General features: G+C 32.7%; 1 protein-coding gene across 3 annotated transcripts in view; it reads right to left on the bottom strand.

Annotated features, from left to right (window-relative positions):
- MAP4K5 (mitogen-activated protein kinase kinase kinase kinase 5) overlaps positions 1 to 21,234 on the bottom strand; it is a 91,920-nt gene that overhangs the window by 44,262 nt on the left and 26,424 nt on the right. For all 3 annotated transcript variants that reach the window (XM_033107796.1, XM_033107795.1, XM_033107797.1), the window contains exons 4-9: positions 14,282 to 14,372; positions 13,774 to 13,838; positions 11,359 to 11,414; positions 4,016 to 4,063; positions 3,889 to 3,931; positions 3,000 to 3,072 (exon numbers count right to left, since the gene is read on the bottom strand). In XM_033107796.1, coding sequence (XP_032963687.1) covers positions 3,000 to 3,072; positions 3,889 to 3,931; positions 4,016 to 4,063; positions 11,359 to 11,414; positions 13,774 to 13,838; positions 14,282 to 14,372 — 376 coding nt within the window. The remainder of the gene's footprint in view (positions 1 to 2,999; positions 3,073 to 3,888; positions 3,932 to 4,015; positions 4,064 to 11,358; positions 11,415 to 13,773; positions 13,839 to 14,281; positions 14,373 to 21,234) is intronic.

The following is a 21,234-nucleotide window of genomic DNA, read 5'->3' as shown; positions in this document are numbered from 1 at the left end:
AATATCCACAAGGTAGAAGTTGCTTTTATATGCACTTGGGTTACAAAAAGTTTATAAAACAATTTCTCTCAAGTTAAGTGTGGTTGAGGATATAAAATACGTATACTAAAAATGCCAACATGTACATGATTTATGCAAGTACTACATTTGTAATGGGCATGGGAGCAAAGAGAAGAAAGTGATCACCATGGAGCAAGATGACTGAAGGCAAGTTTCATAGAGGAAAGAAGCTGAGCTGGAACCCAGAGAAAGCATATGGGTTTCATCTCCTCTGCCCACTAAAATGAGTTAGTGGTGGCTAACCGAAGCACCAAATTGACCAGGACTGTTGCACTTCCTGGCTCAATAGAAAAGAGAGCTGTGAAGACAGGCAGATTGTGTGCCACTCTTCAGACAGGGCAGGACTTGAGATAAACACAGAAGACAGATTACTAGGGAGATATCAGGTATAGTCAGAGTACAAAAAATTGATAATTTTGACTAATGAAGAGTGTTCACAGGGGATGACAGTCACAGAAAAGAGACCAAGGAGGGAAATAGGCATACGATGAAGGAAATTTTATAGGTAATCGAACTCACCTGTTTTCTTTTAACTATTTAAATGATATTTATTGGGGCCCTTTTTCTGTTCTTAAAAGTGATATGGGTTGACTGAAGAGAATTTGAAATATATGAAAAAATGTGGAAGTACACATGTTAAACATTATCCCACCCTAAGGGAGCCACTGTTTTATCTATTTCATCCATAAATTTTACTTAAACACATATATATCTTCTATAAAATGGTACTACATTTCTCACGCTGACCATTCATTTTTTACAACAGGATTTTTAATACCAGCAATTTGTTCCAATGATTTGAATAAATATACATAATTTCCTTAACTCACTCCTGTTGTTTATCAATATTTTCCCTCAGTTTTTCATTGTTAAAGTATTGTGATAAAGCTCTTCATATATAAATCTGTATGTCTCTCTGATAAATTAATATAAGCAGAACTGAGACTAGAGAACATAAACATTGATTAAGGTTTTTGAAAAACATTATTGCCAAATTACCTTTCAAAACTGTTCTACCAATGTCCAATTTCACTGTCAAATATTTACTGATAGTGATAGGTATTATCCATGATTCCAAATATTTTCCAATTTGACAGAAAAGAATGTTATTGTTTATTTAATTTGCATTTTTACTCATCATTGGGGGAAACGTTTTTCAGGTTTTATGACATCTTATATGTATTATTTTTATTTTTTAAACTTTTTTTTTTTATAGATTTCTTTTTTTTTTTTTTTTTTTTGGGGAAGGGGAACAGGACTTTATTGGGGGAACAGTGTGTACTTCCAGGCCTGTTTTTCCAAGTCAAGTTGTTGTCCTTTCAATCTTAGTTGTGGAGGGTGCCGTTCAGCTTCAAGTTGTTGTCCTTGCAGGGGGCACAGCCCACCATCCCTTGCGGGCGTTGAACCGGCAACCTTGTGGTTGAGAGGACGCACTCCAACCAACTGAGCCATCTGGGAGCTCAGCGGCAGCTCAGCTCAAGGTGCCGTGTTCAATCTTAGTTGCAGGGGGCGGAGCCCACCATCTCTTAAGGGAGTTGAGGAATCGAACTGGCAACCTTGTGGTTGAGAGCCCGTGCTCCACCAACTGAGCCATCCGGGAGGCAGCTCAGCTCAAGGTGCCGTGTTCAATCTTAGTTGCAGGGGGCGGAGCCCACCATCCCTTGCGGGACTCGAGGAATTGAACTGGCAACCTTGTGGTTGAGGGCCCACTGGCCCATGGGGGAATCGAACCGGCAGCCTTCGGAGTTAGGAGCATGGAGCTCCAACTGCCTGAGCCACCAGGCCGGCCCCTATATTTTAAACTTTTATTTATTTTAAGTGTGTTTTTCCAGGACCCATCAGCTCCAAGTCAAGTAGTTGTTTCAATCTAGTTGCGGACGGCGCAGCTCACAGTGGCCCATGTGGGGATCGAACCGGCAATCTTGTTGTTAAGAGCATTGCATTCGAACCAACTGAGCTAACCGGCCACCCCCTATATATATATTAATAGCTGCTTCTAAGGAAATACTTCTATTGATATTATTAAGAACTTACATATTGAAGATACTAAAACCTAGTTTGTTATATTTTAGCCACTAGTTCCTGGTTCGCTACTTGCCTTTTACTTTTGTTTAAGCTGGTGGAAATATAGTAGCTTTAAATTTTCATGTAGTTAAATCTACCATTTTTTTCCTTTAACATTTTATGCTTCTATGCCAATAAAGGCTTACTCATTCAACTCTTAAAGCAGACAGTTACTGATATTTCTTTTGGTTTCACGTTTATATTTAACTATTTCCATATACAATTTATTTTGATATTAGTATAAGGTATAGAGCTACTTTAAATTTCTTTCCAAATAATGAATTATCCAAATAATAAAGAATCCAACCTTTCATAAAAACTTTAAATGGCACCATTTATAATATTCACTAAGTGATTTCACATATTGTTTCTTACTAGGCTTTCTATTATATTTCAATTATCTGTCTTAAATAATGAAAGCAGTGCTTTAGAAAGATTATTTTGTCAATATCTGGTAGGATGCATTAGAAATAGGGTGGCTGATGAAAACTAATGGTTGGGAAGAATGCATGAGATTTAACAACCAGAAAGTGAAGTAGTGAAGTCCTAGGTTAAAATAGAAGGAAGAGCAAAAAGAGAGGGTAACAAAATGACAAGGTTGTACTATGAGCCTTTCTTTTGAAAATCTCGTAATACGAGTCCTCTCAATACAACATCCTAGAGATAGTAGAAATTATTAGAACTTTAACACAGGGAAAGCTGGACAATGAAAATGAGTATCAAAGTTGCCTAAACCAATCAGAACTATGACTATCAAGGAGCATGCAAGTCTTCAGACTTTCAGTCAAGTATCAATTATATTACTAAGTATCACTGCTGAACACTAACCTTAAAGAAATGAAAACATACAAAATTCAATTTTAATAATGTCTTACCAATAAGGGGTGCCAATGAAAGATTTTCTCTTTGCAATGGTAGCTGTTATTTTTGCAGCTACACCAAAGTCAGCTAGTAGGAAAAAAATAGAACAGAAAACTTTAATTCTTTTCAATAAAACCACTAACATTTCTAAGTTTCACCCTTAGCTATGGCATTGTTAATAATTCAGATATTAATGCTAGGGAAATATATACAAATTGAATACCTAAGTCCTTTATTGCTTGGTTTATAACATATTCATTAAAAGGAAATAATTTACTGGCACTTTACTAGAATGAAAACATACTTTATTAAGAACAAAGTTAATAAAAATATTTTTATTACAAGTACATCGAAGTTAATTTGAAAAAAAAAAAGAGCAAAAAATAAAACACCCACCTGGATTCTTAACACAACCAGGTTAGTATTTTGGTGCTATTAAAAAAAAGGCCTTAAAAAAAAAAAAAAAAAAAAAAAAGTCCTGTTTTTCTATGTATAAACTTTTTATTGTTGCTGTTAAATATGGTTATAAAAACTAAATACACACATAGTTCATGTTTGTCACTTAACAGACCAGGGGATTTTACGCCTACTCTTCTTAACTATTACTTTTGATGACTGAATAATGTTTCATAAGTGGATTTATCACAGCATAACAGTTTTTCTACTGCTAGACCTATGTTCTCATTTTTTCTATTATAAATAATGTTATGAATAATATTTTTGAGTATGGATTTTTTATCTTTACAATTAATTTCTTAAACTGAGCCTCAGAAGTAACATTACTTGGTCAAAAGATGAACATTATTATAGTTCTTGATATGAATATTAAACTTGTACAGTGTTAATTCTCATTAAATTTTTTTTTTAATTTGGAAAAAATGTTAGGAACGTGAAATAACATACCTAATTTTACATCACCATGATCTGTCAATAAAATATTTGCACCCTAAAAAGAAATACAAATATTTAGTTAACATCATAAAATTCCTTCCCGTAAAGTTATCAATTTAAACATATTAAATAAACTTACTTTGATATCTCTATGCATTTTGCCTTTAGTATGCAAATAGGCAAGCCCCTGAAGTTAAAAAAAAAAAAAAAAAGGTAGCATTAGCAAAACTGCGAACTGGGCATCTAAATTTTCTACTTGAATTCTTACTGCATAAGAAAAATCAGAATGTTCTTTTCTTAGGGGGGAGTTTACAATGAGTTTCTTTTTACTAACCAATATTTACTACATTTTAAGATTTCAAATGCATTTTCTGGTAAAAATCAGAAAAATTTTCCTACAACACCATCATCACAAGTAAGACAATTAACATATCCAATGCTACCAAAGTTTCTCCCACACATACTTATCTTTTTTTCATTAATTTTTATTATAGAAAACTTCATATATAAAAGCTGAGTAACAATACAATGAATCCCTATGTACCCATCACCTAGACTGAACAAGTATGAAATCATAGCCAGTCGTTTCATCTTGAGCCTCACATACTACACACGCCCCCTCCATCACCATATTATTTTGAAGTCCCCAATTTCATATAATTTCATTCACTAAGGTAGTAACTTTTTGAAAACATATAATCACGACATTATGTCCTTGTCATTAATAATTTTTAATATTACCAAACATCCAGGTTCACAATTGTTTAAAGTGGGATCCAAAAAAGGTTTGTACGCTGCAATTTGATGACATGACTCCTTCTTCTCTTTTAATCTATAGAATCCTCTGCGCTATCTTATTATTTTTTCCCCTGTAAGCTTCTGTTTAAAAAAGTGCTGTTTATCCTGTGCATCTCCCAGGATTTAGATTTTGCTAGTCACATCCCAACAATGTTAACAAGGTCCTTTGACCCCCTGTATTACCAGTAAATGAGCACTTAAATGTAGGGTCTTGATGAGATTGAAGACTGAATTATATTGGCAAGATGGGAGGGTGCTATTATCAGTCCGAGTCCAGCCAGGAGACTGAACTAACTTGAGTTATTTGAACTCTAGAACTAAAAAAGCCCAGAGAGAACTAAGGTATTACAGAAGCAGCAACTGTAGGAAGCTGCTACCAAGTCTAGGACTGAGGGGGACAGGGGCAGAAAAGGGCTGGCGTCATTAATACTTAAGAAGCCTAGAAGAAGAGTTCTGTGGAACTGAAATTCAGACCTCTGGGAAGGATGCACTGTTCAGCTGGTACTGATGTCCATTAAGAATTACACAATGTCTGGCTGTCTCTTAGTGATATAAGCAGACATTAATGCTGATCTTTCTGTCACTGTAGATCATTTTTTAATTTTCTAGTTTTGTGTAAACAAAATCACAGTGCATTCTTTCTTTGGCGCTTTCATTCACAATAACTAATATGACATTTCTTGTTAATGTGTATATCAATAGTTCATTCCTCTTTATTACTTAGTAGTTCATTGTATAGATATAGCAAATTTGTTTATCCAATCACCTGTTGATAAGACATTTGAGTAGTTGGGTTGTTTTCAGGTTTTTGGCTATAAAAAATAAAGCTGCTATGAAAATTCATGTACAGTCGTAGGATTTTTTTCCTCTTGGGTAAACACCTAGCAGTGCAATGGGTAGATCATATGATGGTACAAGTTAAACTTCTGGTGCTTGCCATACTGTTTTCCAGAGCAGCTGTACCATTTTACATTGAAACTGGCAGTGTATAAGATTTCCAATTAGTCCACATCCTCACCAACCATCCAAAGTTAAGTCTTTTTAACTTTAGCCACTTTAACTGGTATGTAGTGGTATCTCACTGTGGTTTTAATACACATTTTTCTAATAACTAATGATGTTGAGCATCTTTTCCATGTCCTATTTGCCGTCCATATAACTTCTTTGGTTAAGTGTCTGTTTAAATCTTTTGTCCACTTACTTATTTAGTTGTTGTTTTCTTATCATTGAGTCTTGAGAGTTCTTTATATACTCTATATACATGTCCTTGATCAGGTATATAGTTTGCAAATTTTTTGTTTTAGTCTGCAGCTTGTCCTTTCATTCCCTTAACAGTGTCTCTTGAAGAGGAGAGTTTTTAATTTTGATGAAGTCCAATTTACCAAGATTTTCTTTTATGGATCATGCTTTTCATGTTATGTCTGAACAGGCTTTGCTTTAACTCAAGATAGCAAAATTTTCTATGTTTTCTTTTAGAATTTCTAGTTTTATATTTTCTATTATATTTAGGTCTACGAGTATGAGATTAATGTTTATATATGGTGCAAAATATGACTTGGAGGTTCATTTGTTTGTATATAGATATTCAGTTATTCCAGTACCATGTATTGAAAAGCCTATCCTTTCTCCAGTGAATTAATTCTTCACACATTTGTCAAAAATCAATAGGCCACATATGGACTTATTTCTGGTCTATCTATTCTGTTTCACTGAGCCAGTTATCTGTCCTTATGCCAACACTACTATGATTTGATTAGTGTCATTTTATAAGTCTTGAAATTGTTACTGTTGGACTTCAAATTTTGTTCTTCTTTTTCAAAGTCGTTTGACTGACTATTCCAGGTCCTTTCTATTTCTGCAGGAATTTTAGAATCAGCTCCTATAAAACAAAAAAGCTTCCTTGGATTTTGGGAGAACATCTTACTGTACTGCATCTTCTGATCCATGAATATTGTATAGTTCTCCATTTAGGTCTTCTTTAATTTCTCTCAGCAATTTTATAGATTTCAGTACACAGGTATTTATGCATCTTTGGTCATATATATCTCTAAGAATACAATTTTTATTATTATAAATGGTATTTTAATTTTAATTTGATTGTCTGTTGCCAGTGTATAAAAATCCAATTGATTTTGTATATTGATCTTGAATCCTGCGACCTTTCTAGCTTCACTTATTAGCTCTGGTTACTATTTTGTAGATTTTGTTCCATTTTCTACATAAGATAATTGTGTAGTCTGTGAATAAAGACAGTTTTACTTTCTAATCTCGATGCCTTTTATTTCATTGTTGTTTTTTTTTTTTGCAATGGCTGAAATGTCTAGTACAATATTAAAAAGAAGTGATGAGAGCAGACATCTTGCATGTTTTGACTGATCTTGGTGGGAAAGCATCTAGTCTTTACCATTAAGTATGATACAGTTGTAGGTTTTTCATAAGGACTCTATCAGATTGAACAAGTTCCTTTGTATTCCAAGTATACTAAGAATTTTAGTCACAAATGAGTGTTGGATTTTGCTAAATGCTTATTCTGTGTCCAGATGATTCTGCAGTTTTTCTTTTTGTTTATTAATATGGTCAATTACTTGAAATGATTTTTGAATGTTAGATCAACATTGCATTCTAGGATAAAACCCCTTTACGATATATTATCTTTTTTATATAATGTTGGATTGTCTTTGTTAACTTTTATTTTCCTTTTTAATTTTGCATTTAGTCTGTAGTTATTAGTCTGTAGTTATTGTCTGTTGATATTAGTCTGTAGTTTTGTTCTCTTGTAACGTTGTCTAATTTTGGTTTTAGAGCAATGCTGGCCCATAAAATGATTTGGGAAGTATCCTCTATTCTTCAATTTTCTAGAAGAATTTGTGTAGAATTAGCATTACTTCTTCCTTAAATGTTTGATAGAATTTATCCATGACATTATCTAGCTGGGAGATTTATTTGTGGGAATAGATATTGACTATTCAGATGATTTCTAATTGAGTGGATTTTGGTAGTTTGTATCTCTCACAGAAAATCGTCCATTTCATCTAAGTTGTAGGCTTTTCCATAATCAATCTGGCTAGAAGTTTGTCAGTTTTATTGATCTCAGAGGATCAGATTTTGGATTCCTTGATTTTTTTTCTTTTTTTTTACTTTTATTGTGGAATATTGGGCAACAGTGTGTTTCTCCAGGGCCCATCAGCTCCAAGTCACTGTCCTTCAATCTACTTGTGGAGGGCGCACACAGCTCAGCTCCAAGTCCAGTCGCCGTTTTCAATCTTAGTTGCAGGGGGTGCAGCCCAACATCCCATGCGGGAATTGAACCAGCAACCTTGTTGTTCAGAGCTCGCGCTCTAACCAACTGAGCCATCCAGTTGTCCCCGATTCATTAATTTCTTATGTTTTCTGCTTTCTGTTTAATTGATCTTCACTCTGATCTTCATTATTTTCTTTTTCTGCTTACTGCAGGTTTAATTTGCTCATCTTTTTCTACCGTGTTTCCCCGAAAATAAGACCTAGCCGGACAATTAGCTCTAATGTGTCTTTTGGAACAAAAATTAAACCTTGGGTATTGACGATCCTTATTATCCTTTTAATATTTGTAGAGTCTGTCGTAATATTAGTAATTTGTGTCTTATAGTAAAATAAGACTGGGTCTTATATAATATAATATAAGACCAGGTCTTATATTAATTTTTGATCCGAAAGATGCATTAGAGCTGATTGTCCAGGTAGGTCTTATTTTTGGGGAAACACGGTAGTTTGTTAAGGTGGAAAGTTGAGGATATTGATATTACACTTTTCTTCCTTGCTCAAAGAGTTAAACACCTCTTTAATGCTATGAACTTCCCTCTAACTACTGCCTTAGTAGCATCCCAAATTTTGATTTGTTGTGATTTCATTTCATTTAGTTCAAAATATTTTTTAGTTTCTCTCTTGATTTCTTCTTTGACCCATGGGTTACTTAATAGTGCTTTACTTAGTTTCCACAAATTTGGAGATATTCCAGAAATATTTCTGTCAATTGATTTCTAATTTAACTGCATGTGGTCAGAGAATATACTTTGTATTACTTAAATCATTTAAATGTACTGAGACATATATTATGGCCCAGAATATGGTCTATCTTGGTAAGTACTCTGTGGGCACTTGAAAAGCACATACATCCAACTGCTGTTGGACTAAAATGTCAGTAAGGTCAAGTTGATTGACTGTGTTTCTCAAGTCTTTCATATTCTTCCTGATTTTCTGTCTATTTGTTCCATAAAATTATTGTGAGGGGTACTGAAGTATCTGACTATAACTGTGCATTGATTTATTTCTCCTTGCAGTTCTACCAGTTTTTGCTCGTTTATTTTGAAGTTGTGTGATTAGGGGCATAAACATTTAGGGTTGTTATTTTGATGAAATAACCTTTAGTAATAGCCTTTGCTCTGCAGTCTACTTTGTCTGATATGAATATGGCCACTCTGGTTTTGTTTTGAATAGTTATTATGGTTTATCTGTTTTTCTTTTACTTTTCACCTATTTGTGTCTTTATAAAAGTATTTTCTTGTCGGCAGCATCTAGTTAGTTCTTGCTTTTTTCCATTCTGACAATTTTCTACCCTTTCTTTTTTAAAACAATTATTTAATAAAACTGTATATACAGAGGGTGCCAAAAAAATGTATACACATTTTAAGAAAGGAAAAAACTATTAAAATTGTAATACTCAACATATACCAATAACAAAAAATGAATACAAGTCACGTTTGACTTCTGCAATTATAAGAGGTGCTCAGAGTGGTTGCCATCAGCATCCAGACACTTCTGATTATGGCAAACTACTGCTTGAGCAACACTGACCAAAGTGTCCACTTGTATACATTTTTTTGGCACTCTGTTTTTAAGGTGTACATGAGGATTTAATATACATATACATAGTGATTACTTAAGTCAAAGTAGCTACCATGTTTTTTTGTGATTAAAGTACTTGAAATCTATTCTCTTAGCATAGTTTCAGTCTTTAATACAGTATTATTAACTATAGTCATCATGTTATACATTAATAATCAGTCAATTTACATGATTGGAACTTTATAGTGTTTGACCAATATCTCCCCATTTCTCTTCTCCTCCTTTGCCCAGTCCGTGATATGAATTCCAGTCCCTTAAATGAATTCTGTGATTCATTCATAAAATAAATAACTACCATTCTACTTCCTGCACCTGTGAGTTCAACTTTTTTAGATTCTACATATAAGAGAGGTCATACAGTATTTGTCTTTCTGTGCCTGGTTTACTTCATTTGGCATAATGTTCTCCAGGTTCATCCATGTTGTCACAAATGACAGGATTCCCTTCTTTTTAATGGCTTAATAACATTCCAGTGTGTGTATGTGTGTGCCACCTTCTTTATCCATTCATCTGTTGGCAGACCCCAGATGTAGAAGTTTGTCAGCGTAACAGAATTTTAAAATTGGAACTTATTTTAGGTCATCCCTTCCAAAGACTCATTTTATTCTCGGGGAACTAGAACTGTAGAAGAGATTATGTTTACATATCAGAGCCAGAATGCAAACTTAAGTTTTTGTTTTGTTATATTCAGTACTCTGTCCATTACTTATCAGAAGCAATTTTGGAAATTAAGATATAAAGAAAATTAATCTGTCAATTCTCTGCTATGAGTTTATGATTAGTTTTCTATTTTATGTGAATACAAACAGTAGATTTCTCTGTTATGTGAATGCTACAGAAATATATATGTATGTACACACACGAAATTTACTTCATATATCTAACAATAAGATTTAGCACGGTATGTCTTTGAAAGCACATGGAAACCAACTCTTTTCAAAATGACTTGAGCTTTCTCTTAAATCACGTCAATCTCCCACTTCCTAAAATACAGAAAAACATATAGAACAGCAATCTGACTCTTAAACAAACTACGTAATCTAGGAAATGTAGGGATAGAAGCATCAATTAACAATTATCAGTTGTAAATTACAATATGAAACACAAGCACTACCATGTTTCCCCGAAAATAAGACTGGGTCTTATACTAATTGTTGGTCCAAAACACACATTAGGGCTTATGTTCAGAGAAGGTCATCCTGAAAAATTATGGTAGGGCTTATTTTCCAGTTAGGTCTTATTTTCAGGGAAACACGGTACTACTTAATCCCTCTTCCTAATTTAAATGCCTTAAAGTATATAAAAAAATTGTTAACTGCTAATTTTCTCAATGAATAGTTTTTCAGGACACTGAAAAAAACCAAACTGGGAGAAATGCCGCATACTCTGTACTCCTACTGAAGAGTTACAACTACTTCAACGTAATGAAAGTTCTCATAGATCTGAAATAAAGACACCTCTGCTTAATATAATATTTACCAAGCTTATAAAAAAAAAGATTCTGCTATCAATGACTTATTAATATCACATAAAATTAGGGTTTCCAGGTAAGATTCTGGGTTTTCACTATTTTAATTTATTTTATTTTGGGGAGAAATGGCAAAAGACCACTGTGTACGTCAGCATCAGCTTAAATGAATTCCGTGATTCATTTACGAAAGAAATAACCACACTTATAGAATTACAATACGAGAACTTAACTGAAAAAAATTTGATTTAGTGTTTTTTGGGGGGGCAGATCACCATTTTATAATTTTCAATAGCAAAACTAAAACTGCCTTTCTAGTTACATAAGTAAAATACCTGTAAAGTTTCTCTGCATACATAAGCTATTTGCAATTCTGATAATGGTCCAGTAACTAGAAAGAAAAAAAAGAGAGACAACATTGCTATACATTTGAATACAACAAATTAAAAACAGTCTACTTTAAAAATGACAAACTATTATAAAACGTCTTCTATATATATTGTTGGGTGACTGCTCTATAGGAAGCAATGGACATTGATCTCAATCCAGAAAAATTTTTGCAACAAATGAGAAAAACATGTATAATTAAATACAGCTATACAGAGAAGTGGAGAACCATAAAGAGATCAATTGATAAAATGTACAGAAAGGAGAAAGGCATCATATACTTTTTTAAAGGTCAAAATATTATTTCTTTAATATAATTCTTTACTATAGCTATCAAAACAGGGAGGCTTGATTCAACATGTTCTCTAAGAATTTAAAAAGCAAGCACATCACTTCTGACAACCAGATCTCTCCCTAATATGAAATATAAAATCCTTGTGCAAGTACCAACCAGAGATTTTGGAAATATGTCCAACATCATGAGACAGTATTTAAATCTGTACTTGCTGACAGTGAAACCAAATCAGGTACTTACATGTAATCTTTACTTAAGAGAAATATTTTACTGCATATTTTTATCACCAGCTCTCTACACCGACTAAGAAAGATAACATTTTGATTCTTAGTAACTTGATGGAATAATAGTAAAAGAAGGAAAGTCACTTTATTAACAGTTTGTTGTAAGTGTAGATGCTCTTGATTGCTATGCTATCTAATATACTATTTACAGAAATGGATACTTCTTAGATTCAATTTAATTCAACTAATACCAGGTTTTAATAATGGAAAGTAGAAATTTCATGAAGAAATAATGTCTCAAAACAGTTCTTTAAGTTTGAAACAAGTAATGAAAAAGGCCAACTATATAGTTTTATTTATCCATATTGAGTTATCATTCAGTAAATGTGTATAGATTACAATTGTAATTATTATATAAAAACTTTATATAAAATATCATAATTCTTCATAAAATCATTGAATAAAGGAACAAAACACATTTTTCTCTTTTAAAAAAATGGGATTAGTTCTTGCTTTAAAACTGTAACATTTTGTATAGTTGTAATATTTATGTGGTATTGAATATTATTTTAAACAAAAAGAGGCAGTGACCAGAGTTGAGACATCAGTCACAAGTTTTTTTATCATGGGTTATTTGTTGTGACAAAATTAGATAATTATTATACTTACTAATTTAGAATTAAATAATACATCAATACATTTTCATTAATTCGAACTTTTACTTATGAGTCCCACTGCTCCTCCCTAGAGCTAATGACTTATAAATTTGATATGTATCCTTTCATTTTGCCATGCATTTACCATCATATACACAGTTTTAGAAATGCAATTTTAAAAAGTCTAAGTATGATCCATTATGCTATACATATTTTTTCATGATTCATTTTTTCCATTTCAAAAAAGGCTTTGGGCAGATACCCCCAGGTCAATATAAATGGAACTACTTTATCTTTTATAAGTGCTTCATAGTATTCCATATTATAGATGCAGTGTATATTTAACCACTGCTCTATTGATTGAAATTTTAAAAATTCAACCTCTACAAGCTACAACTATTAAACTGGAATAGCACTTGTTTTTACATCTACTATGGTATTTGTAAATTGAATGAAATTTGATAAGGCTTTTAATATAGATTTCAACATGGAAACGTCTAAAAATACTTCTAAAATGTTTAAAAATACCTAATTCTTAATAACTTATACAATGCACAATTGCAATGGGAGTTTTACTATCCCATATACAGTTAAATAAAGAAATTATTTTATAAGAATCTATGCTTACGTCTCATAAACTCTAGAAATTCAGGAAATTGTCAACAACAAAACAAACTAGAGAAGTTAAACTGTAGAGCAAAAGTGAAAACTATATCTAAACAGTATTATGAGGCAAAGTCAAATTAAACTCAGAAAACTGCCTGTTAACAATGCTAAATAAAATACTCCATATTTTAAAAAATTATATATTTTTAATACAAAAATATTATAAAAGCAATTAAATTGCTTTCCTAGTTAGCAGGTTAAATTACTATTAACATGTATAATTTCCTTTACGTGAGAGTTACCCTTTGCGTTTCAATTCTCATTTACAAGCAAGTTTAGGCAGTTTCATCTGTAGATAAAATACTTTCCTAGAGATTACATTTAAAAAGTAAACGTTGGATTGTTCAAGTACTCCTGAATTTCTCAGTTCAAGCTCCAGAAAATTTAACTGAACAACCAACAAAAAAATTAGATTTAGATTTCTTTTATGCACTAATGAGCAGCAGAACAGAAGAAAGTAATGTGAAACAACCATTATGAAGTCAGTCAGTTTTCAAACAAAGACAAGTGAACAGTACATACCGTGGTAAATGTCTTGAAGTGATCCTCCACCACAGTATTCCATACAAATCCACAATTTTTCCCGACTAACAGGAAAGAGAAAATCACGTTAGCTAGTAATGCTTGGTCACTGAGATACCCTGAAGCCTGGCGTTCTTCAAAACGCCAAGATTCAGGATGGATTACAGAATGCAACAGGAAATTGCCCTCCCAGTCTCTCGTCAAGATACAGCAAAACATAATTAACCTCAGCTTTGTTCCCATCTTACATGACTTAGAATATGATCTCTTTCATAAGCTAAAACAGTTACTTGTAATCACTCATAAAATTTCATTAAGTTTCCCAGATAAGGTATAACTGCATCAACGGAGGTGTCACTATTAATATAATGGGAAACAATAAAACTTGAGAAACTTTAGACATTGTAATTTAAAAAATTTATATACATAACAACACTAACATGAAAGGGAGAATAGTAGCAAAGAAATACAAAATACAAAGAGAGACTGATGCTTTTTTTTTTTTTACCTGAGATAGCTCCCAAAGAAGGCAACGATGTTGCAATGTTTACATTCTTTAACCATAAATATTTCTTGTTGAATCAAAGAAAAATCATCTCCTGAAAAACAAAATAACTTGATCACCATGTTACATTTTAAGTCTCTACATATGGAAGAAGGAAAACTTGACAATAAATAGTAGATAAATACACTTTTTTCTACAAAGCCAGAAACCTTAAAAATGTACAAAATATCTGAACTCATAATTTCACTTCAAAATTTTTTTTCTTGAGATGTGCAGAGATGAATGTTCTCTATAGTGTGACTTAATAATGAAAGAATGGTTAAATAACTTATGGTATAGTGATGTCTCACTTGTTAGATCTACTGAATTTTAAATTATAATTATTTTTCACTTTTAGAAGCTCAGTTTGGTTATTTTCCAAATTTGTTTGTCTTTCTTTTAACAGTTTATTACTTTTTACTGTTTCAAATCTTTATTTACCTAATCATGTATATATAGAGAGTATAGAATTCCAAAATCTGATTCTTTATGGGTCTATTCTGCTGTCTTTCCACTAGCTCTTGCTCAAGGCACCTTAATACCTTGGGTTTTTTTGTGATTTTTGAGCGGGAATAAGGACATGTGGTCAGGAGAACTCATTTTTCCACTTCAAACCATTTATTGGAGCTCTTATTTCTTGGAACTTTATCTGTGGGAATTTTCTGAACCTTGAGTAAAAGGTAAGAGATCACATTAGCTTCTGCTAAGTGGTTGGGTTTGCCATCCTAAGAGACATCTAAAACTAAAAAACCATGGTTTTTAAAGCCACACACATAGTATGACTCCAATTCAAGACAAGCAATATTTACTGTCATTGTTTGCAGATGACATGATACTATATAGAGATAACCCTACAGACTCCACCAAAATACTATTAGAATAAATGAATTCAGTAAAGTTGGATACAAAATTAATATTCAGAAATCAGATGCATTTTTATACACCAATATAGGGAAGATGTTGAAGAAAATTTTCCTTCATCGGCTGGTGTTAACTTCTGTATTAGGTTTTGTCTGTTCCTGCATATAAGGTGATTTCTGTGCAGTGATCAGGGGTTGAATAAATTCCCCCTTTGGTCTCATTCTCCCGGGCAGGGGAGACATGAGATGAGGTTGCAATTCCCCCTTCTGTCTCATTCCAGGCAGGGGAGACATGAGATGATGTTGCTTCCTGTCTGTTTCGTCCGCATCAGCAGATGAAGTGAAGAAGTCGCTAAGTTGTATAAGGATGACATGACAGGCACATTGCCAGGCCTTGCTGCTCATCCGGATGAACTAGCCCTTCAGCCGGATGGGCAGCATTCATATCATTGACTGTCAGACCCTTCTGGAACTGGCTATTCCTTGAGAGGGGAGGCAGGAACACAAAACTTGGCTCTGGGGTGCATCTAAAGAGATATGTAAGACAGACCTCAGGTGGACTGGATATTGATTGATTGCTATTTCAAGAGATTGCTATTCAGAAGATTTGCTGTTTCAGGACTGCTTTTCAGGATTGGATTGTTTCAGAGTAAGAGATTGGAACTTGTCTCAATGGACAGTAGAAACTTCTTTTGTTGGTGAATTGTCATCATGCTAGCATCTTTGGGAACTTGTATGCAGTTTGCAGCTTGCAGTATCAGAAGACTTCCTAACTTCCAACAACAACTACAAAAGCAGCAGCAGCAGCAGTCTTGGGAACTAACAAGCAGCGGTGTGGGAGACGCTTGAGTTTCTCTCAGCTACAGACCTGGCAAGGTTTTGATTTATGACTTTTCCAGTGCTGTTCTCCCCCAGTTTGGTGAGCTTTTGGCATCTACTGTAATAGTTACTATCCTATAAAGCTTATTACTGCTTTTGGATACTCCTTACTGATGTTATTTGTGTATTTAGCCCAGTGATATTGGATCAATAGTAAACATGTGTTGAGATCTCTTAAACCTGTAGGTATGTGTACTCCTTTGACATGACATTGTTATCAATGTATATAGCTTTGTCTTAACCACCTTTACTTTCTGTCATTAGTACGTTCTATTAATTGCCTTTGTTTTTTGCTATTGCATATTGCTAAATACATCGATTTGACATTGCTAAATAAATTCATTAGCCTCACTCTAGAGTGTGCTCCTCCCATATTTTTTCCCCGCTCGTCATTACAACCAATAACAAACTATCAGGAAGAGAAATTTTTTAAAATCCCATTTACAATTGCATCAAAAAGAATAAAATATCTAGGAATAAATTTAACCAAGGAGGTTGAAGACCTGTACTCGGAAAACTGTACGACAGTGAAGAAAGCAAATGAAGACAACATAAATAAATGGAAGGATATACCATGCTCCTGGATAAGAAGAATTAACATTGTTAAAATATCCATATTACCTAAAGCAGTCTATAGATTCAATGAAATCCCTATCAAAATACCGATGCACTTTTCACAGAATTAGGACACATAATCCTAAACTTTATATGGAACCACACAAGAACCCAAATAGCCAAAGCAGTATTGAAAAAGAACAACAAAGCTGCAGGTATCATGCTGCCTGATATTAAACTGTACTGCAAGGCTTACAAAAATACACTCAATATGGAGTAAAGACTTAAATGTAAGACCTGAAACCATAAAACTCCTAGAAGAAAACACAGGCAATAAACATTTTGACATTTGTCTTAGCAATATTTTTTTCGATATGTCTCCTAAGGCAAAGACAACCAAAGCAAAAATAAACTAATGGGACTACATCAAACTAAAAAGCTTTTGTACCACAAAGGAAACCATCAATAAAACAAAAGGCAACCTACTGAATGGGAAAAGATACTTGGAAATGATACATTCAATAAGGGATTAATATCCAAAATATATAAAGAACTCATACAGCTCACCATCAAAAAACCAAATAATCCGATTAAAAAATGGGCAGAGAACATGAACAGACATTTCTCCAAAGAGGACACACATATGGCAAATAGACACATGAAAAGATGTTCAACATCACTCACCATCAGAGAAATGCAAATCAAAACCACAATGAGACATCTTACACCTGTCAGAATGGCTATTATCAATAAAGCAATAAACAAATGTTGGTGAGGATATGGAGAAAAGGGAACCCTCATGCACTGCTGGTGGGATTGTAAATTGGTGCAGCCACTATGGAAAACAGTATGGAGGTTCCTCAAAAAAATTAAAAATAGAACTATCATATGACCCAGCAATTCCACTTCTGGGTATTTATTTAAAGAAATCCAAAACATTAATTTGAAAAGATACATGCACCCCTATGTTCATTGCAACGTTATGTACAATAGCCAAGTATGGAAGCAACGTAGGTGCCCATCAATAGATGAATGGATAAAGAAGATGTGGTACATATGTACAATGGAATATTAGTCAGCAATAAAAAAATATGAAAATTTGCCATTTTTGACAGCATGAATGGACCTAGACAGAGGGTATATTATGCTAAATCAGACAGAGAAACACAAATACCATATGATTTTACTTGTATGCGGCATCTAAAAACCAAAATAAACGGACAAACAAACCAGAAACTCATAGATACAGAGAACAAACTGATGGGAGGGGGACTAGCAGGATGAATGTAAAAGGTGAAAAGGGATTAAGAAGTACAAATCGCCAATTATAAATACAGTTATAAGGATATAAAGTACAGCATAGGGAATATAGTCAATATTGTAATAACTATGTATGGTTTCAGATGGGTACTAGATTTATCGGGGTGACCACTTCCTAAGGTATATAAACGTATAATCACTATTGTACACCTGAAACTAATGTAATATTGTATGTCAACTGTAATTGAAAAATAAATTAAAAAAAAAAAAAACAGGCAATATTTTTTGTGATCCTGGTTGGAGGATAGGAAAGTTTACTTCCAGTTTACCCAGACAACAAGCCTTTTGGGGTCCCAGTCTTTTGCAGGGTGATGACTCTTCACCTAGGATGGGTATTGGACCTTGTATCCTCTCTATTGTGCCAAATGTGAAGAAAGTAAAGAAGGCAAATCAGAATTTGGTTCAAAACAATTTCCTCAAGATCTAAGCTGGCCTCAATATCCTATTTCTCTATGTTTTAGCATTTGATTATTTCTCATCTTCTTACAAGGCACTCAGCCTCTCAGTTTCCTCATCTATATATAAGGATATAATAAAACTGCAGAGGATTATTTTGAGAATAAAGTTATTTCTAAGATCATATTAAGTGCCATACAAGCATCTGCTATTATTATTTCTATTGTACTGATGTATTTTAAAAGATTTACCGCAATAAAAAAATAATTAAAATTATATAAATATACCCTGTTTAAACATTTCACTATGACTGGATGAATATTCAAGTTTAAAAATACTTTTTAAAATGTTTTAAAAATAAAAATCCAGTAACCTAAAAATGTTGATATCATTCACAATACAAAAAGATGTTTAAATTAATATTTGTAATATCAAGCAATGGCAAAAGCCTTTTGTACTAGTAATTACTAAATACATTTCTTAAGTTTATGAAATGAAATACATGGTAAAGATAGACACCAAAGAGAAACCTGATTTTACTGTACAGCTAATTAATTAGCAGTATTTTCAGAAAACCAATTAGTCCAAGGCTAAATATTCTGTCAGATAATTTTCAAATATCTATGAAAATATAATGACGATGGTAGCAATCTTGTAAATTTGATTGTTTTGGCTGGTCATAAGGAAATATGATTTTTTCCATTGAGCAAAATTATGTGGAATGTAAATAGAGAAAGTCATTTCTAACAAGCCATTTTCTTAGAGATGCGTATCTTAGATTCTGAAAACTCACTTAGAGAGAAAAACCCTATCATTTTTAAATTCACTAATTTAGAACCTGACATTGAAGTTCACCTTTTTTATTACACAGTAACAAAAATATCTTCATTTGAATTTTATCTTGTGTTCAAAAGCAAATTGGGATTTAACTGAAACAGCATTCCCTAACATTACAAGTGATTTTTACATATTAAATAGCAGAAAACGTTTATTAAAGAATTTTTTTGGTGGGCATTTGTGACCTCAAATTAACATTTTCCACTAATTCAGACCTGAATTTTCCAAATAGTGAAAATAGGGTATCAATATTTTACTTTACATATTATTTTTTTTAAATCTAGACTATTAGATTTTAAAATAGAAGTAAACACTGAAAAGCAAGAGCATAACGCTTAACCAGAATAGCTAACATTTGTCCTATTTGGCCAAAACTCCTACTTTGGGATTTCTTTCAAGAACATTAACAAGGCAAACTAATGGCTGTTTAAATCTTTACAGACTTCTTGACTTTTTAAAAACGTACTTTACTTTCCTGTTTATACTTCCAGGAGTTATTACAAAACAAAACTAAGAAAAATTTAAACATTTACTCAAAGATATTTAAAGATTTTTATTTTGAAAACTACCTGCACTCATGAAATACATTTAACTTGTTATTTAAACATACTGAACCATTTCATGAATGTTTCAATTTAGCATTTTAAAAAACAAGCAAGCAAACAAAAGCATATCGCATTATTCACTCTGGGTGATGACTTTATTAAATTCCTTCCCAGTAAGCAAGACACAGTTTTCAACAAACTATAATTTGCATAACTTTAAAATACTATCATATAGTTTCACCATAAAAGAGGGATAATGGAAGGAGAGAAGAGAGGGAAAGGTAAAGTAGGATTCTGATGATTAACTTTCCCAAGAATCTTGCTGTTCTGGCTGTTGGCTGCCACTAGCTACAGACTTGTTTGAGCAAAATGAACATCTGTAAAATGAGTTAGAGGGCAGGCTGAAATTCAGACACAGACAGGAAAACACAGTGACAAACATCATCACAATACCTGCCTGCTTTTCTAGGGCAGTTATGATGCCTAACCAAAGAGATGGAAAACGAAAATAAAAACCAAAATTGTATCACTGATATTGTTTCTTTTCAACACTAATCACTAGTAAATCAAACTATATTTGAATGTCACCATTTTGTAAGATGGTGTCTATATATAATAACTATCTACTAATAAAAGAGATAGAAATTGCTAAATAATTCTTGATAATAATCATTTATTTGCCTGTGTATACAAAGAGCAACAAAAATACAGGGGCATAGGAAGGAATGCTGACTCATTTTCTTTTTCAATTATTTCTATGGATAATTAAAAAACCATTCTCTGTGCTAATCTATTTTTATTTTTAACTCTAATGTTCCCTTTAGAATTTTTATGAGTATTATGAAAAGCTTCAAAAGCAATTTGTTTTTCCGTAAAATTTTAAATACTATATTATAAAATTAAATTCCCAGGGGCAAGTCAGTAAATCTGTAATAAAACTCAGGACTCTAAAATTACTATAAATTTCAACAATCTATTTTTAACTGGGGTGAAAAGTATTAAGTTTACAGCTGCAATTTCATTTACTTAAAAAAAAAAGTCTTGTTTATGTTTTATCAGACATAAAGCTTTTTCTAAGTCATATTGGCAAATGATTATCTTTTCATGTCTAAATACAATTCTAAACAAGCTCATCTGTTAAATCGATACAAGGAAGCACTTTTGTATTATACTGGCTTCAGTGCAATTTTTTAAAAAAGCTGCTGAGTATAGTTAAGAATTCATTTCTGAAATACAACTGTCTCCAGAATTATTTGAAGTATCTGAATTGAATGTTGGGAAAATTCTTTAGCATACATTCATATTTTTCACCTAAACATTCCCTTAAGTCTATCCCAAAAATGTAAAAAACACCATCTATTCTGGCTTTACTGAAAATGTTAAAACACCATGGTATAAAAATCTACGGTCATATAGAAATCATTTTTTAAATGTAAAAAACAAAACAAATCCACAAATAAAATGTAATGAAACAATGCAAATGAATAAAATCAGTCACAGAGTATCAATTCCTCAAATTCTAAAG

This window comes from Rhinolophus ferrumequinum, chromosome 6 (assembly GCF_004115265.2).
Source record: "Rhinolophus ferrumequinum isolate MPI-CBG mRhiFer1 chromosome 6, mRhiFer1_v1.p, whole genome shotgun sequence".
Taxonomy (NCBI): domain Eukaryota; kingdom Metazoa; phylum Chordata; class Mammalia; order Chiroptera; family Rhinolophidae; genus Rhinolophus; species Rhinolophus ferrumequinum.
This window is presented reverse-complemented; position numbering and strand designations above follow the sequence as displayed.